The sequence below is a fragment of the Hordeum vulgare genome, chromosome 7H (genome assembly GCF_904849725.1).
Source record: "Hordeum vulgare subsp. vulgare chromosome 7H, MorexV3_pseudomolecules_assembly, whole genome shotgun sequence".
NCBI classification, from domain to species: Eukaryota; Viridiplantae; Streptophyta; class Magnoliopsida; order Poales; family Poaceae; genus Hordeum; species Hordeum vulgare.
This window is the reverse complement of record NC_058524.1, coordinates 249,766,450-249,780,884: the sequence shown is the minus strand read 5'-3', so window position 1 is coordinate 249,780,884 and position 14,435 is coordinate 249,766,450. Positions and strand designations below refer to the sequence as shown.

Sequence of the window (14,435 nt, the reverse complement as noted above, 5' to 3'; positions counted from 1 at the left end):
CCGCTGGTGAATGGTTTATTCTTGATGAATCTCGATCGTGATGTTACACATATTCATAGTGTGAGTACCAAAAGATGTAAAGTTGATAATGATAGTCCCACATACTTGTGGCACTGCCGCCTTGGTCATATCGGTGTTAAGCGCATGAAGAAGCTCCATACTGATGGACTATTAGAGTCTCTTCATTTTGAATCATTTGACACATGCGAACCATGCCTCATGGGCAAGATGACTAAGACTCCATTCTCAGGTATAATGGAAAGAGCAACCGACTTATTGGAAATAATACATACTGATGTGTGTAGTCCAATGAACGTTGAAGCTCGCGGTGGCTATCGTTATGTTCTCACTCTCACCGATGATTTGAGTAGGTATGGGTATATCTACTTGATGAAGCACAAATCTGAGACATTTGAAAAGTTCAAGGAATTTCAGAGTGAGGTCGAGAATCAACGTGACAGAAAAATCAAGTGTCTACGATCTGATCATGGAGGAGAATATTTGAGTCATGAGTTTGGCACACACCTAAGGAAGTGTGGAATCATTTCACAACTGACGCCGCCTGGCACACCGCAACGCAACGGAGTGTCTAAACGTCGTAATCGCACTTTATTAGATATGGTACGATCTATGATGTCTCTTACCGACTTACCGCTATCATTTTGGGGATACGCATTAGAAACTGCAGCATTCACTTTAAATAGGGCACCGTCTAAATCCGTTGAGACGACACCGTATGAACTATGGTTTGGCAAGAAACCTAAGTTGTCGTTTCTTAAAGTTTGGGGCTGCGATGCTTATGTGAAGAAACTTCAACCAGAAAAGCTCGAACCCAAAGCGGAGAAATGCGTATTCATAGGATACCCTAAGGAAACTATTGGGTATACATTCTATCTTAGATCCGAAGGTAAAACCTTTGTTGCCAAGAACGGATCCTTTCTAGAGAAAGAGTTTCTCTCGAAAGAAGTAAGTGGGAGGAAGGTAGAACTTGATGGGGTAATTACACCCCCTCTCGAACAGGATAGTAGCACAGCGCGGGAAGTTGTTCTTGTGGCGCCTACACCAACTAAAGAGGAAGTTAATGATGATGATCATGAAGCTTTGGATCAAGTTACTACTGAACCGCGAAGGTCCACAAGGGCACGCTCCGCACCAGAGTGGTACGTTAACCCTGTGATGGAAATCATGTTGTTAGAGAACGGTGAACCTTCGAACTATGAAGAAGCGATGGCGGGCCCAGATTCCAACAAATGGCTTGAAGCTATGAAATCCGAGATAGGATCCATGTATGAGAACAAAGTATGGACTTTGGTGGACTTGCCCGATGACCGGCGAGCCATAGAAAATAAATGGATCTTCAAGAAGAAGACTGATGCAAACGGTAATGTAACCGTTTACAAAGCTCGACTTGTCGCAAAGGGTTCTCGAAAAATTCAAGGAGTTGACTACGAAGAGACTTTCTCTCCCATAGCAAAGCTGAAATCAGTCCGAATCATGTTAGCAATTGCCGCCTTTTATGATTATGAAATTTGGCAAATGGACGTCAAAACAGCGTTCCTTAACGGGAACCTTAAGGAAGAGTTGTATACATGCAACCAGAAGGTTTTGTCGACCCTAAGGGTGCTAACAAAGTGTGCAAGCTCCAGCGCTCCATCTATGAGCTGGTGCAAGCATCTGGGAGTTGGAACATTCGCTTTAATGAGGTGATTAAAGCGTTTGGGTTCATACAAGTTTACGGAGAAGCCTGTCTGTACAAGAAAGTGAGTGGGAGCTCTGTAGCTTTCCTCATACTGTATGTGGATGACATATTATTGATGGGGAACAATACAGAAATGTTGGAGAGCATAAAGGCCTATTTGAACAAGAGATTTTCAATGAAGGACCTTGGAGAAGCTGCATACATATTAGGCATCAAGATCTATAGAGATAGATCAAAACGCCTCATAGGTCTTTCGCAAAGTACATACCTTGACAAGATATTGAAGAAGTTCAATATGGAAAACTCAAAGAAAAGGTTCTTGCCAGTTTTGCAAGGTATGAGATTGAGTAAGACTCAGTCGCCGATCACGGCAGCAAAAAGAGAGAAGATGAGTTATGTTCCCTACGCTTCAGCCGTGGGCTCTCTAATGTATGCCATGCTGTGTACCAGACCTGATATAAACCTTGCCATAAGTTTGGTAGGGAGGCAACAAAGTGATCCCGGTATGGAACACTGGACAGCGGTCAAGAATATCCTTAAGTACCTGAAAAGGACTAAGGAAATGTTTCTTGTTTATGGAGGTGACGAAGAGCTCGTCGTAAAGGGTTGCGTCGACGCTAGCTTCGACACAGATCCGGATGACTCTAAGTCACAGACCGGATACGTATATGTGTTGAATGGTGGGGCAGTGAGCTGGTGCAGCAGCAAGCAAGAAGTCGTGGCAGCATCTACATGTGAAGTGGAGTACATAGCTGCTTCAGAAGCAGCTCATGAAGGAATTTGGATGAAGGAGCTCATCACCGACCTTGGAGTGCTTCCAAGCGCGCCGGGTCCAATGACACTCTTCTGTGATAACACTGGGGCCATTGCCATAGCCAAGGAGACCAGGTTTCATCGGAAGACGAAGCACATCAAACACCGCTACAACTCCATCCAGGACCATGTCCAGAGTGGAGTGATAGATATTTGTAAAGTACACACGGATCTGAATGTTGCAGACCTGTCGACTAAACCTCTTCCACGAGCAAAACATGATCAACACCATAATGCTATGGGTGTTCGATACATCACAATGTAACTAGATTATTGACTCTAGTGCAAGTGGGAGACTGTTTGAAATATGCCCTAGAGGCAATAATAAAATGGTTGTTATCATATTTCCTTGTTCATGATAATCGTCTATTGTTCATGCTATAATTGTATTAACAGGAAACAATAATAGGTGTGTGAATAAATAGATCACAAAGTGTCCCTAGCAAGCCTCTAGTTGGCTAGCTCGTTAGTCAATAGATGATCATGGTTTCCTGATCATGGGCATTAGATGTCATTGATAACGGGATCACATCATTAGGAGAATGATGTGATGGACAAGACCCAATCCTAAGCATAGCACTAGATCGTATTGTTCGTATGCTAAAGATTTTCTAGTGTCAAGTATCTTTTCCTTTGACCGTGAGATTGTGCAACTCCCGGATACCGTAGGAGTGCTTTGGGTGTATCAAACGTCACAACGTAACTGGGTGACTATAAAGGTGCACTACGGGTATCTCCGAAAGTGTCTGTTGGGTTGGTACGAATCGAGATCGGGATTTGTCACTCCGTGTGACGGAGAGGTATCTCTGGGCCCACTCGGTAGAACATCATCATGAGCTCAATGTGACTAAGGAGGTAGTCACACGATAACGTGCTACGGAACGAGTAAAGAGACTTACTGGTAACGAGGTTGAACAAGGTATTGGTATACCGACGACCGAATCTCGGGCAAGTTCTATACCGACAGACAAAGGGAATTGTATACGGGATTGATTGAATCCTTGACATCGTGGTTCATCCGATGAGATCATCGTGGAGCAAGTGGGAGCCACCATGGGTATCCAGACCCCGCTGATGGTTATTGGCCAGAGAGGTGTCTCGGTCATGTCTGCGTGTCTCCCGAACCCGTAGGGTCTACACACTTAAGGTTCAGTGACGCTAGGGTTATAGGGAATTGTTATACGAGGTTACCGAAAGTTGCTCGGAGTCCCGGATGAGATCCCGGACGTCACGAGAAGCTTCGGAATGGTCTGAAGGTAAAGATTGATATATAGGACGGATGGTTTTGGACACCGGAAGTGTTTCGGGCATCACCGGTAACGTACCGGGACCACCGGGACCACCGGAGGTGGCCCGGGGGGTCCACCGAAGGGGGGCAACGACCCCGGGAGGTAAGATGGGCCAAGTGGGGGAGGGAACCAGCCCCTAGGTGGGCTGGTGCGCATCCCCACTCAGCCCAATGCGTAGGGGAGAGAAAAGGGGGGGGGGAAACCCTAAGCCAGGTGGGCCTAAGGCCCACCAGGGGTGCGCCACACCCTCCTCCCCCCTTTGGCCGCCGCACTAGCCCCCATCTAGGGCTGCCGCTCCCCCAGGAAGGGGAAACCCTCAAGGGGGCGCATCCCCTGCCTCCCCCTATATATACCGGGCACTTTTGGCCATTGGGAGATAGACTTTTGCCTCTCCCTCGGCGCAACCCTGCCCTTCTTCCTCCTCCTCTCTGCCGGTGCTTGGCGAAGCCCTGCCGGGAGACCTCGTCTCTCCATCGACACCACGCCGTCGTGCTGCTGGAGTTCTTCCCCAACCTCTCCCTCCTCCTTGCTGGATCAAGGTGCGGGAGACGTCACCGGGCTGCACGTGTGTTGAACGCGGAGGTGTCGTAGTTCGGCACTAGATCGGAATCACACCGCGATCCAAATCGCTGCGAGTACGACTCCATCAACCGCGTTCTAGTAACGCTTCCGCTTAGCGATCTTCAAAGGTATGAAGATGCTCTTACCGCTCTCTCGTTGCTGGTCTTTCCATAGGAAGATCTGAATATGCGTAGGAATATTTTGAATTTATGCTACGTTACCCAACACGGTCTGCCGCCTAGGATTTCAGCGACTACGCGGCTGCGACTACGAACCTCACCGCGTCAGTTGGGCTCGTCATCAGCCGGGGTGAGGCCATAGGCGGAGTTGTACTCGCATTGCCCGACCCCATCCAACGTCGGGCAGTCGCGAGGGATGTGGCCTCCGTGAGCAGCCGCTTGCGGGCCACTTCCAGCTCGGCCGTGGCGACAACCGGGTTGGCCGTTGGCGCGATAGGGGTGCTCAATCCTTGAAGCGTAGAGCGGAGAGGGTCGGAGGGACCAGGACGAGCCGCGGTGGCGGCCGCGTGCGCCTCGTCCCGGGCGCGAGACGCAGCAACAGTCGCGTCCGCCTGCGCCTTAGTGCGACCGAAACTCGTGGAGGAGCCGGTGGCCATCACCTCCGTGAGGATGCGGAGGCCGTTGGCGCCGCTCAAAGTGGTTGCCCCCGTGAATGATGGCGGGTCGGAGAAGTCGAGCACCTCACAGGGGTACCCGTCGAATGCCAGCGCGTTGTCGAGCCGCAGCTTGCCGAAGAGCGTGCAAAGGTCGAGCGAGACGTTTGGTCCCCGCACAGCTTGTGAGAGGGACCGGTGGTGAGGCCCGCGGAGCAGGTGGAGCCGGGGTTCAGCGCCGCGGAATCTTCCGCGAAAGCGAGCTCCACGGGCGTGCTGATCCGACTGGATGCGAAGCGCAAGACGGAGTCGGCGAAGGGTCCCGCCCAGAGCATGACTCCGACCGGCGCCGCGGACGGCCCTATTACGGGCGCCAACTGTCGTCATTTTCTCATGACAGATGTCATGGGGTGGCTTATCGAGAGTGGTTGGGGCCGTAAGGACGCCGGCGGGCTCCAGAAACGGGATTGGGGACAAGCGGTGCGAGACACACGATGTACCCAGGTTCGGGGCCCTTCGTGGGAGGTAACACCCCCAGCCCTACTGATTTGGTTGATGAACCGGGTGAGTTACAATGGTGCTCCTTGAGCTGTGCGACAGAGGAGGAAGAAAAAGTTGGCTGCTCTCTCTAATTCTCCTATGTGGGTGTGTGTGTGTGGTGGAGTTGGACCACCCTCTGCATTGGGTGGTACGAGGGGTTTTTAAAGGCCAACCCTTGGCTTACAATAAGCATATATGGTACTGGGGGACCCGACTGGCAGCCTCTCTCAATGGCCAGGAGGCCCACTAGCTGAGGAGTCTTGTCGTGTGTAGGGCCCGCCGACTGCATGGTCCCGTCGAGAGCAAAGGCCCGCTGGCCAGTCGTTGCTATTGGTGCGTGCTCGTCACGTAGCGGCACGGGCCGCACTGTGTGGCGTCGCCTTACGGCAGCCGGTTACAGTCAGCGGTATGGCCAGACGCACTGTAGCCATGCCAGGGCAGGTAATGGATCGGATGGAGGCGTGCCGTCACTGTGCTGCCTCGACTGGTCGCAATCGGTGATGGTCAACGATACGTCGCTTCTACTATAGCCACGCGCGTTCAGACCAGCGGTACCTGGGCTGCTGCAGCCATGCCTTTGGTGATGCGTCCCTGACGCGCCTGTCGAGGTGACATGACGAGGGCTGACCCGCCGGCTGGTGGATCATTTCCGAGCCGAATGATGTGCGGCTTCGCCCCGAGCCGGCCGTGCTGCATAGCCGGCAAGGAAGAGCCGGCATATAGGAAGGAAGCGCCTGCCGTGTTATTCGAAGAAAAAAGGGAGAAGTGGCCCGAATTGGTCTACCCCGGATTATCCCCCGTCAATCATCCCAGCTCATTTCTAGACATGAGCAAATTACACAAACCTGGACATATAATTCAAGAATACATGCTTCTTTTTTTATCAATGATGTCCTTCTCCAATGCAATAATCTAGTCGGCATATGGAAAGTGTTCCTTGTTTTTCTATCACATCCCCATCATACAAGAATGGCTTTTTGGAGAAGATAAGGTGCATATATGTGGATACAAATTGCTGCAGTTTTACTTGAGCACATACTTGAGGACACCCGGTATGTGGATCTTGTAGAAGTAGTCGTTCCAGTCGACGGTCTTGGGATCGAAATTGAACATGTCGTCCTCCGGGCTTGTCTTGGTCACGGTCAGTCGGAGCCGCTCCAAGTTGATGTCGTCGAAGCTTGATTGATATATTGATTCATTCAAATGATTTGACAACAAGTAAAGAAGATGAGACGTGAAGGAGATGCTATTAGTGAAGGTTGGATGAGTACTAGTGGTGACGCTTGCTTACCATCCTTTGAATAAGGCGAAGGGCCCGTAGACGTCGACGAGATGCATGACGAACTTGTATTTCCGGGTGAGGTCGTCGTAGAGGTGCGAGAAGAGGCCGCAGAGGAGCAGGTTCACCACGTGCAGGATCTGCACGCACCATTCAAATTTCATTCGTTGTAAGATTATCAAAAAATATTTTGATACTTATTTAAAAAAATTCTAAAGACCATGCTTATCTTGATACTCATACTAAGATGATCGTATGCATTTCAAGTTGTACACAGACCGAGAAGTGAAAATCTCTTCCAAATTTAGGCTTGCACGCACAAAGAGAAGGATTCCCGTCTCCTCCTGTAACCCTAGCCGCCGCCTCCCGTCGCCCCCCGTAACCCCCTCCCGTCGCCCCCGTGGGCGACCAGGGGTAACCCTAGCCGCCGCCGCCGGTCATCCCTCGCTCCTCCTTCATCCTCGCCGCCGCCAGCAGCGCGCCTGGCCGGCAGGGGCGGCGGCGGGGATCCTCTCCCCTTCACGCGATATGGCTGGCGCGGGACGATTGTTCGTGAGGAGGCGCCGGACTAGCGCGCGGTGCGGCGGCGCTCCATGTGGATCCTAGCGGCGGCGTGCGGAGCGCGTCGACGACTGGGGTTCGTTCTTGCGGCGCCGTGTGGCGGCTACGGGAGGGGCAAGACATGGTGGTCGCATGCGTCGTCGAGTTCGGATCAGATCCTTCTGGATCCGGCACCCGGACGCCGTCGGCCAGCGCAAGGTGGTGGTACTCGTCACTGTTCAGATTGGATCTTCATTGATCCAGATACCGGCGGTGTGCTTCTCTCCTGCGGTTTCCTGGCGTTGCCGGCGTGGCCGCAGATGAAGCTGGTGGAGGAGATTCAGATAAGGGGAAACCCATTGGTCGGCCCTGGCCGGCCGCGCCATCGACGATGCTCAAGGGCGCCGTTGCTCTTCCTAGAGACATCGGTCTACGTCTGCTCCTCCACTACCTACCTCACTGCCTCTCGGGTGAAAACCATAACTCCGGTGGGCGGCGGCGGCGTCCTTGACGTCGTGACCTTCCTGAAGGCGTTGCCTTGAGGGCTGAGTGGTGGTGGACACTATGTGGGTCCTGGACGGTTGCTGGTGGTGGGCACTGCTGCGGGGAAAACCCTAAGATCTGACTTTTCAGATCGGACGATGGCGACTTTTCAGATCGGACGATGGCGGTACTGCGGTGTCGTTTGTCTTTTGAGAGCATCGTTTGTGGAGCAGCGCTGGATGACAGAGGCATGAGATGGAGCGGCTTCGTCTGACCCGAAGATTTGGTGGAACTATCAAGTCATGCCTGACCGACAGGTGCTACGCTGAGTTATGCCTGGTTGGTAGGTGCTACGCATGACAGTTCTTTCAGAATCTTCGTGTCTGGGCGAATGAGCGCAGGGCGGTGGCGCTGTTTGGCGCCGTGGTGGCCTCGATCATCTTGCACGGAGCTTTCGGTGGAGATGTCAAGTGATGCCTGGTCGACAGGTGCTACGTTGTGTCATGGCTGGTCGGCAGGTGCTACGCACGACAGATCTTCGGAATCTTCGCGTCTGGACTGACGAGCCGTGGTGGCGTCGACGGATGGACAGACTTACAAGGATGATACAGATCTCTCCTGAAGATGGGTCAGCGGTCTGATGATAATGGCGGCGTCTGAAACGTGTGCATGTGGTGTACGGTTTAGGTCTGCTGCACTGGCTGTGGGTTCCGATACGTTATGTGGATGTATCGGTGACGGCACCGGTTTTAGATATGGGGAGTGAGAGCATTCACATTATTTTTATAGATGTGAATGATGGCTTTGAATGGTTTGATGTATGTTCTTGTTAGACCCCATGTTGAATAATTAATAAAAATGGTCGTACGCATCGGTTGATGCAAAAGGCCGGGGTTTGAACCTCCTTTTCAAAAAAAAAAAAATCGTTGTAAGATTATTACTAAACGATTTGATTGATCACCTTATTAGAGAAAAGAAAAGAAAATAAAAGAAGTGAAGAAGAGAGAGATGGGTGGACCTCAACCTCAAGTGGCAGCTTGTACTTGATGAGCATGTAGAGATGGAAGCTGGCGATGGTCTTGAAGAAGTGCATCTCCTTGGTGGGGATGACCTGGCCGTCCTTGCTCAGCCTGGGGTTCTGGTAGAAGTGGCGGCGGCCGGACTCGTAGAGCACGCCGTAGGGGGCCGGGTTGCGCAGCGACGAGGTGGCGTGGTACATCACCTCCGCGCCCTGCTCCTCCGAGTGCGCCACCATGGCCACCATCATGGCGTTGGCCACCATGTCCCCCGGGATCACGTCCATGGTCAGCTCCAGGTCCGCCAGGAAGCACGACAGGTTCTGCTTGGCGTAGCCGATGATGATGGTGTCGATGGTCCGAGTCCCCTGCATCCACCCGGGCAGCGGGTCCCTGAGGATGCTAGTGATGATGCTGGGCCGCAGGATCACCACCGGGATGGCGCCGTGGAGCTGCCCCAGCAGCATCTCGCCCATGGCCTTGGTGAACACGTACGTGTTGGACCACCCGAAGTGGCGGGACCGCTCCAGCCCCAGCTCCTTCATGCCTTTCCGCTCCCTCTTGGCCTTGTCGCCGACGCCGCCGTCCTGCAGCTCTAGCTCCTTCTTCACGTCGCCGACCAGCCGCAGCTCCGCGTCCATGTCCAGGTAGGTGCCTTCCCTCAGGGTCTCCCCCTTCTTGAAAGGCCTCTCCATGATCAGCCCTTCCCTGTCGCCGGCTGCAAATGCTGCCACATTCAACATTTTTTTTTTCTCTCTCTCTCAGCAATTCAGCATTTTTCGATCGACACAAGAATTGAACAAGAGAAAAAGTGCTCGGACCGGTAGACACATGGAGGAGCATCTTGAGATTGGCACACTTCTTGGCCAACTGGCACAGGTATTTCACCCCCATCACATTCACATCCAACGCAACGTCATATCTGCAAATCAATACTATGAGTTTGTACAAAACTAACTTTATTTAAGCTTTTAATTGCCATTTCCGTCTGATATATATATATATATATATATATATATATATATATATATATATATATATATATATATATATATATATATATATATATATATATATATATATATAGAGGGTCGCGTTATTCGTCATCCTGGGTGAGGAATAGTTATTCTTCAACCCCTTCATTTTAACATCAATGCATCATAAATTTACGTTTCGTAATTTTTTACTTTTTCCATACGTAAAAATAGACAGTAAGAAAATATATATTCACCGTAAAAAATATTTTCGTTACGTAAAATTACAAACGTAAAAACATAGCGTAAAAGATACATAAAATGCATATTTTCTTGTCTTACAGCCTATATTTTTAAATTTTTATGCCAAATTTTACATAGTGAGTCAATTTGAATGTAACTATTTGTATTTTAAATGTAATTTATTTATGAAAAGCTCGTAAGATTACCTCGGGTGAAAAATAACCTATTCTGCATCCTGGGTGATGAATAGAGTTTCTATACATATGAAAATGGCTATGTACTCTTGGGAGTACGTGCTCCCGCTCCTCATGTATCACATAGATAAGTCTTTTATATCTTATTATTATTTTTACTATACTTCATTAATAAGTACTAGATACCTTAAAGTGAGTTTCATAAAAAAATTCATGTGAGTTTATGTATTTTTAAAGGTTTACATATATACTGCTTTGTTTATGCGTGAAAAAGGTATATTACAAAAAGTACGTCGCAACTGATTATTTTCTAACAAAATTCAAATTGAGGTATCTTAGAATATTTAACCAAGGCAAAAGACTTGACATTTTTATTAATTAAGGAGAAGATTTTGGTGGGCACCTTTCATAAAAGTTGGTAGTTGCAGCTCCATTGACAATGATGTCGACCTCCTTGGCCAGCTCCTCCAACCTGAGAGCATCCAGCCCCATGTTCTCGAAGATGACGTCACCGGCCAAAGGGACAATCTTTTCCTCCACAAACACCTCGAAACCTCCCTTACCGTGCTTCTCTTTCAGAAGGCAGAAGAGCTCAGTGTCTGTCACCTGAACCATCACCGTCCATCAAAATGAACTTTGGTCCTTGTTTTGTTGAAAACTCAATTTGGGTTGTACTATTTCTTTAGTAACTAGGTAATTAACATTTTAAACCCTTAGATAATCAGCCGTGCATTGCAACAAGGGTATACATATTCTAATAGGTTAGCATATGATTTACCTCTACATACTAGTGTGTTTGTGTAAAAATAATCGAATTTTATTTGGTAAACAATTTTCGGATTACAGAAAAAACATAATTTTCTTTGATATGTCAATGAGAGTTGGGAGAGTTATGTAAAAAACTAAACACAGAGAGAAAAAAGAGTAAAACACACTTCCTTTCTTTTTACTGCACGTATTGGAATTTTCAAAGGTCTTATCATACTAAATACATATAATATGAAAAATATATGTCATGATAGATCTAATGATATAGATTTTGTAATATGAATGTTTCTTTTAAAAGCGTTCAAAAACGGAGTAAAAAGAAACAGATGAATGAAGTAAGATTTGACAAAGGACGAGCGGATAACGAACCTACCAGCTGCCACAAAAGGGTCGGCACCAAAGATCTTGGAGATGTTGTGGGCATACTAACTGCACATACCCTTCGCCGCAGTACAGTAATAACTATGAACATGCTCATGCCCCGTAGTGGTGAATTACTAGCACTAGCGGTACCACTGCCACGCAGGAGATCTATCCCTGTCTTTACCCATCTCTCCGGGCTGAATTGCTCTGGGCTAAATTATTGGCGGTGAATGGTGTGTGTAGGGTAAGCATGAACTTTTTTTTTTTGTGGGAGGGTATGCTTGAATGGATGGACTCAAATCAACCAACTCCTCATATGGCTCATTCATTTGGTGTCCCTAGTCGTAAGCCCACCGGCCACTCCTCACTTATCCTTGTAAAGGACAAAGCTTACAGCTTCTTCACTGTTTACACCGAAAAAAGAAAGACAGCTTATCTAATCTTCTATAGTAACACAATAAGCTTTGTTCGGTGAAATGGCTCGTTCCAAAATTGCAAAGTTTGTCAGTAAAATTTGTGCAAAGTCAAACACCGTCTACTATAGTACTCCTTGTTCCAGTGAGCGATTGGCCATGGTTGGCATTGAGAGATGAGTTATAATAACCGATCTTGTTTAACAGCTGATTGTTCCGCTTCTATGGTTTGCTTCTGTAGTGCTTGATTTAGATCACATAGACTGTAAAATCTTATAAGAGCTATGTTTCTTTCTAATAAAATATGGCTGCGGTCCTCCGAGATGAGTTATGATAATTAAACTTCCGAATCAACTTTTGCCTCTCTCTTGTCCCGTGAGTAACCAACTTTTCCCATAACGGGTTAGTTAAGTAATATAGCAAAAAACAGTTCAGTAACCACAAATTTAGCTTATGTCACCATTGAGTCAGCGAGCACCTCGCCTCTTGGTTGGAGCCCTACGTTGGATGCTCTTGAACCCTTGGCATGGATCTAGTCGGAGCTTTTCACATTTTACCGGGAGCTGTGGATCCCCGTGACCGTGATGCACGGCACAGGTCCGGGGAAATATTTATGCAAGGGAGGGACATTGGGGTAGGTGGTGCCATGAAGAATAATTAGTACCGCTAGCTAGATGGGCATGGACGACGACGTGACTAAGCATGAATGGGGCGATGCATCCATCACACATTGATGGCTTGCGTGTTAGACCATATCGAATGATTTTGTACTACTCCAGTACGTTGCAGCGCAAATTAGTCAAGATGTATACAGCGCTCTGCTCCATGCATGGTGCGCATGGACATGGGACATGCATCTCTCCTCTCGCTTCGAGTTCGATCGTCATAGTGACTAGATAGATCCAGCTACACGATAGAAGATGTGCTCACGAGTGAAAGAGAGAAGTGCGTAAACGTACATCAATTATTACCCTCTTCATGGAGAATTAGCTGACGCTCAAATGGATGTATCCAACGGAGGAGGGAGTAATATGCAAGAATTGATGAGAGTCCATGTGCTGGTGGTGGTTGGATATGCATCGATCGTACTTGGATATCGCAAGATGTATATACAGTAGTATATACGTATAATAATTGAGCACATGCCATGCATGGAGAATCCACACGCAAAATGAGGGTAATAACCCCCGTCTGGCCTGTGCATGGATGGATCTACCTACACCATGACTTAGGTCCGTTCAAGTAACGTAGTAGTAAGTTGGAGCGAGTTGGTTTGGCAAGAACCTCTTCTTGGACGCGTTGCTTGGCGGACTGGGCGTCGATGGCTCGCACGAGCAGGTAGATCCTCCTAACGTCTGGCTGCACCCGGAGTATCTTCTCCACAAGAACTGCATGTCATCAAAGTCGTACAGCATGGATCAGAGATCAGTACCGCGCGCAAGCCGTCGTCTCGTTAATTAGCCATGCATCATGCAACTTGCTTGCATGAGGCTTAAGCACGTACGTACGTACTTCACTGTTTTCTAAATACTCCCTCCGTTCCTAAATATAAGTCTTTTTAGATGTTTCACTACAAGACTACATACGGTTGTATATAGACATATTTTAGAGTGTAGATTCACTCATTTTGCTTCGTATGTAGTCTTCTAATAAAATCTATAAAAGACTTATATTTAAGAACGGATAAAGTATTTGTTATAAAAAACTAGACTAATTCTCTTCAACAATAGATATTGTGATAATAAAAAAGTACCCCCTCCATCCCAAAACTTTTGTCTAGAAAATAATGTATTTAAATACTAAAAAATGACTAGATACATTCATACATAGATAAATGTAAGACAAGAATTTTAAAACAGATGAAGTAGTATGTAGGCAGCTAACTTAACTATAACACGTGTTAAGTTAGCTGCCACAGCCCACAGCTAGTACTTGTTAAGCACTAGTCAGCTGACTAAACCTGACTCGGTACTCAAAAGTAAATAAAAACAAGCCAGACTCGTCTACTTACTCTTTCCGAGGAAGCCGGTGGCGCCGGTGATGAGGATGCTCTTGCCCTTGAAATACCCTGCTATCTTTTCTGCGTCCAAGCTGCCATCCATCATCACCATCTTTCTTCTCCCTTCTCCGATTCCTCCTTCCTCCTCTTGATCCCCTTCCTCCTCCGGAGACAAGGAGACAGAACGAGATCTGAAGAGAGAGAGAGAGGGGGAGAGAGAAGCAGAGCCCTGCCACTAGAAGGCTAGGAGTAGCAGTAGTGAGCCAGTGAGGAGTGGCCGGTGACTGCAGGTGCACACACTAACACGTATTTATGCAGTTGGCAGTTGCTAAGATAGGGCATGCAAGCCAGGCACGTAGAGATCCAGTGTCAACGAAATTAAAGGCCGCGCGGCACAAGGCTAGCTAGCTCTGGTCTACTCATTATGTTTTGATCGCTTCGGGGTTTTTTCCTCCCGCCGTCTAGGCATAGCTTCGTTCTTTTATGATTTTAATCTTTATCCGGGTGGTCTTGTGTGTGTGCGCGTTCATGGATGTATGCATTCCAATTATACAGATGTCGGTGAGTATGTTTGTATTCTTTTGTTGCTTCATTATAAGATACGATGACCCCTAAATTTCCTCCGACATATCCTTATGCACACTGATG

The 14,435-nt window shown here is 48.1% G+C and overlaps 1 protein-coding gene across 2 annotated transcripts; it reads right to left on the bottom strand.

The window, feature by feature from the left end:
• Nucleotides 1-6,372: 6,372 nt before the first annotated feature.
• On the bottom strand, nucleotides 6,373-14,088 carry LOC123412496 (fatty acyl-CoA reductase 1-like). 2 transcript variants are annotated; one of them, XM_045105442.1, is made up of 7 exons: nucleotides 13,800-14,088; nucleotides 13,073-13,176; nucleotides 10,648-10,850; nucleotides 9,655-9,755; nucleotides 8,842-9,560; nucleotides 6,807-6,934; nucleotides 6,373-6,692 (listed from the first exon to the last, which is right to left on the bottom strand). In XM_045105442.1, the coding sequence occupies exons 1-7, from the start codon at nucleotides 13,897-13,899 to the stop codon at nucleotides 6,539-6,541; spliced, it is 1,509 nt and encodes a 502-aa protein (XP_044961377.1). In that variant the 5' UTR covers nucleotides 13,900-14,088; the 3' UTR covers nucleotides 6,373-6,538. The 2 variants fall into 2 exon arrangements, with proteins under 2 accessions (XP_044961377.1, XP_044961378.1); XM_045105443.1 differs by having other exon boundaries at nucleotides 8,842-9,551.
• Between the last annotated feature and the right edge of the window lie 347 nt (nucleotides 14,089-14,435).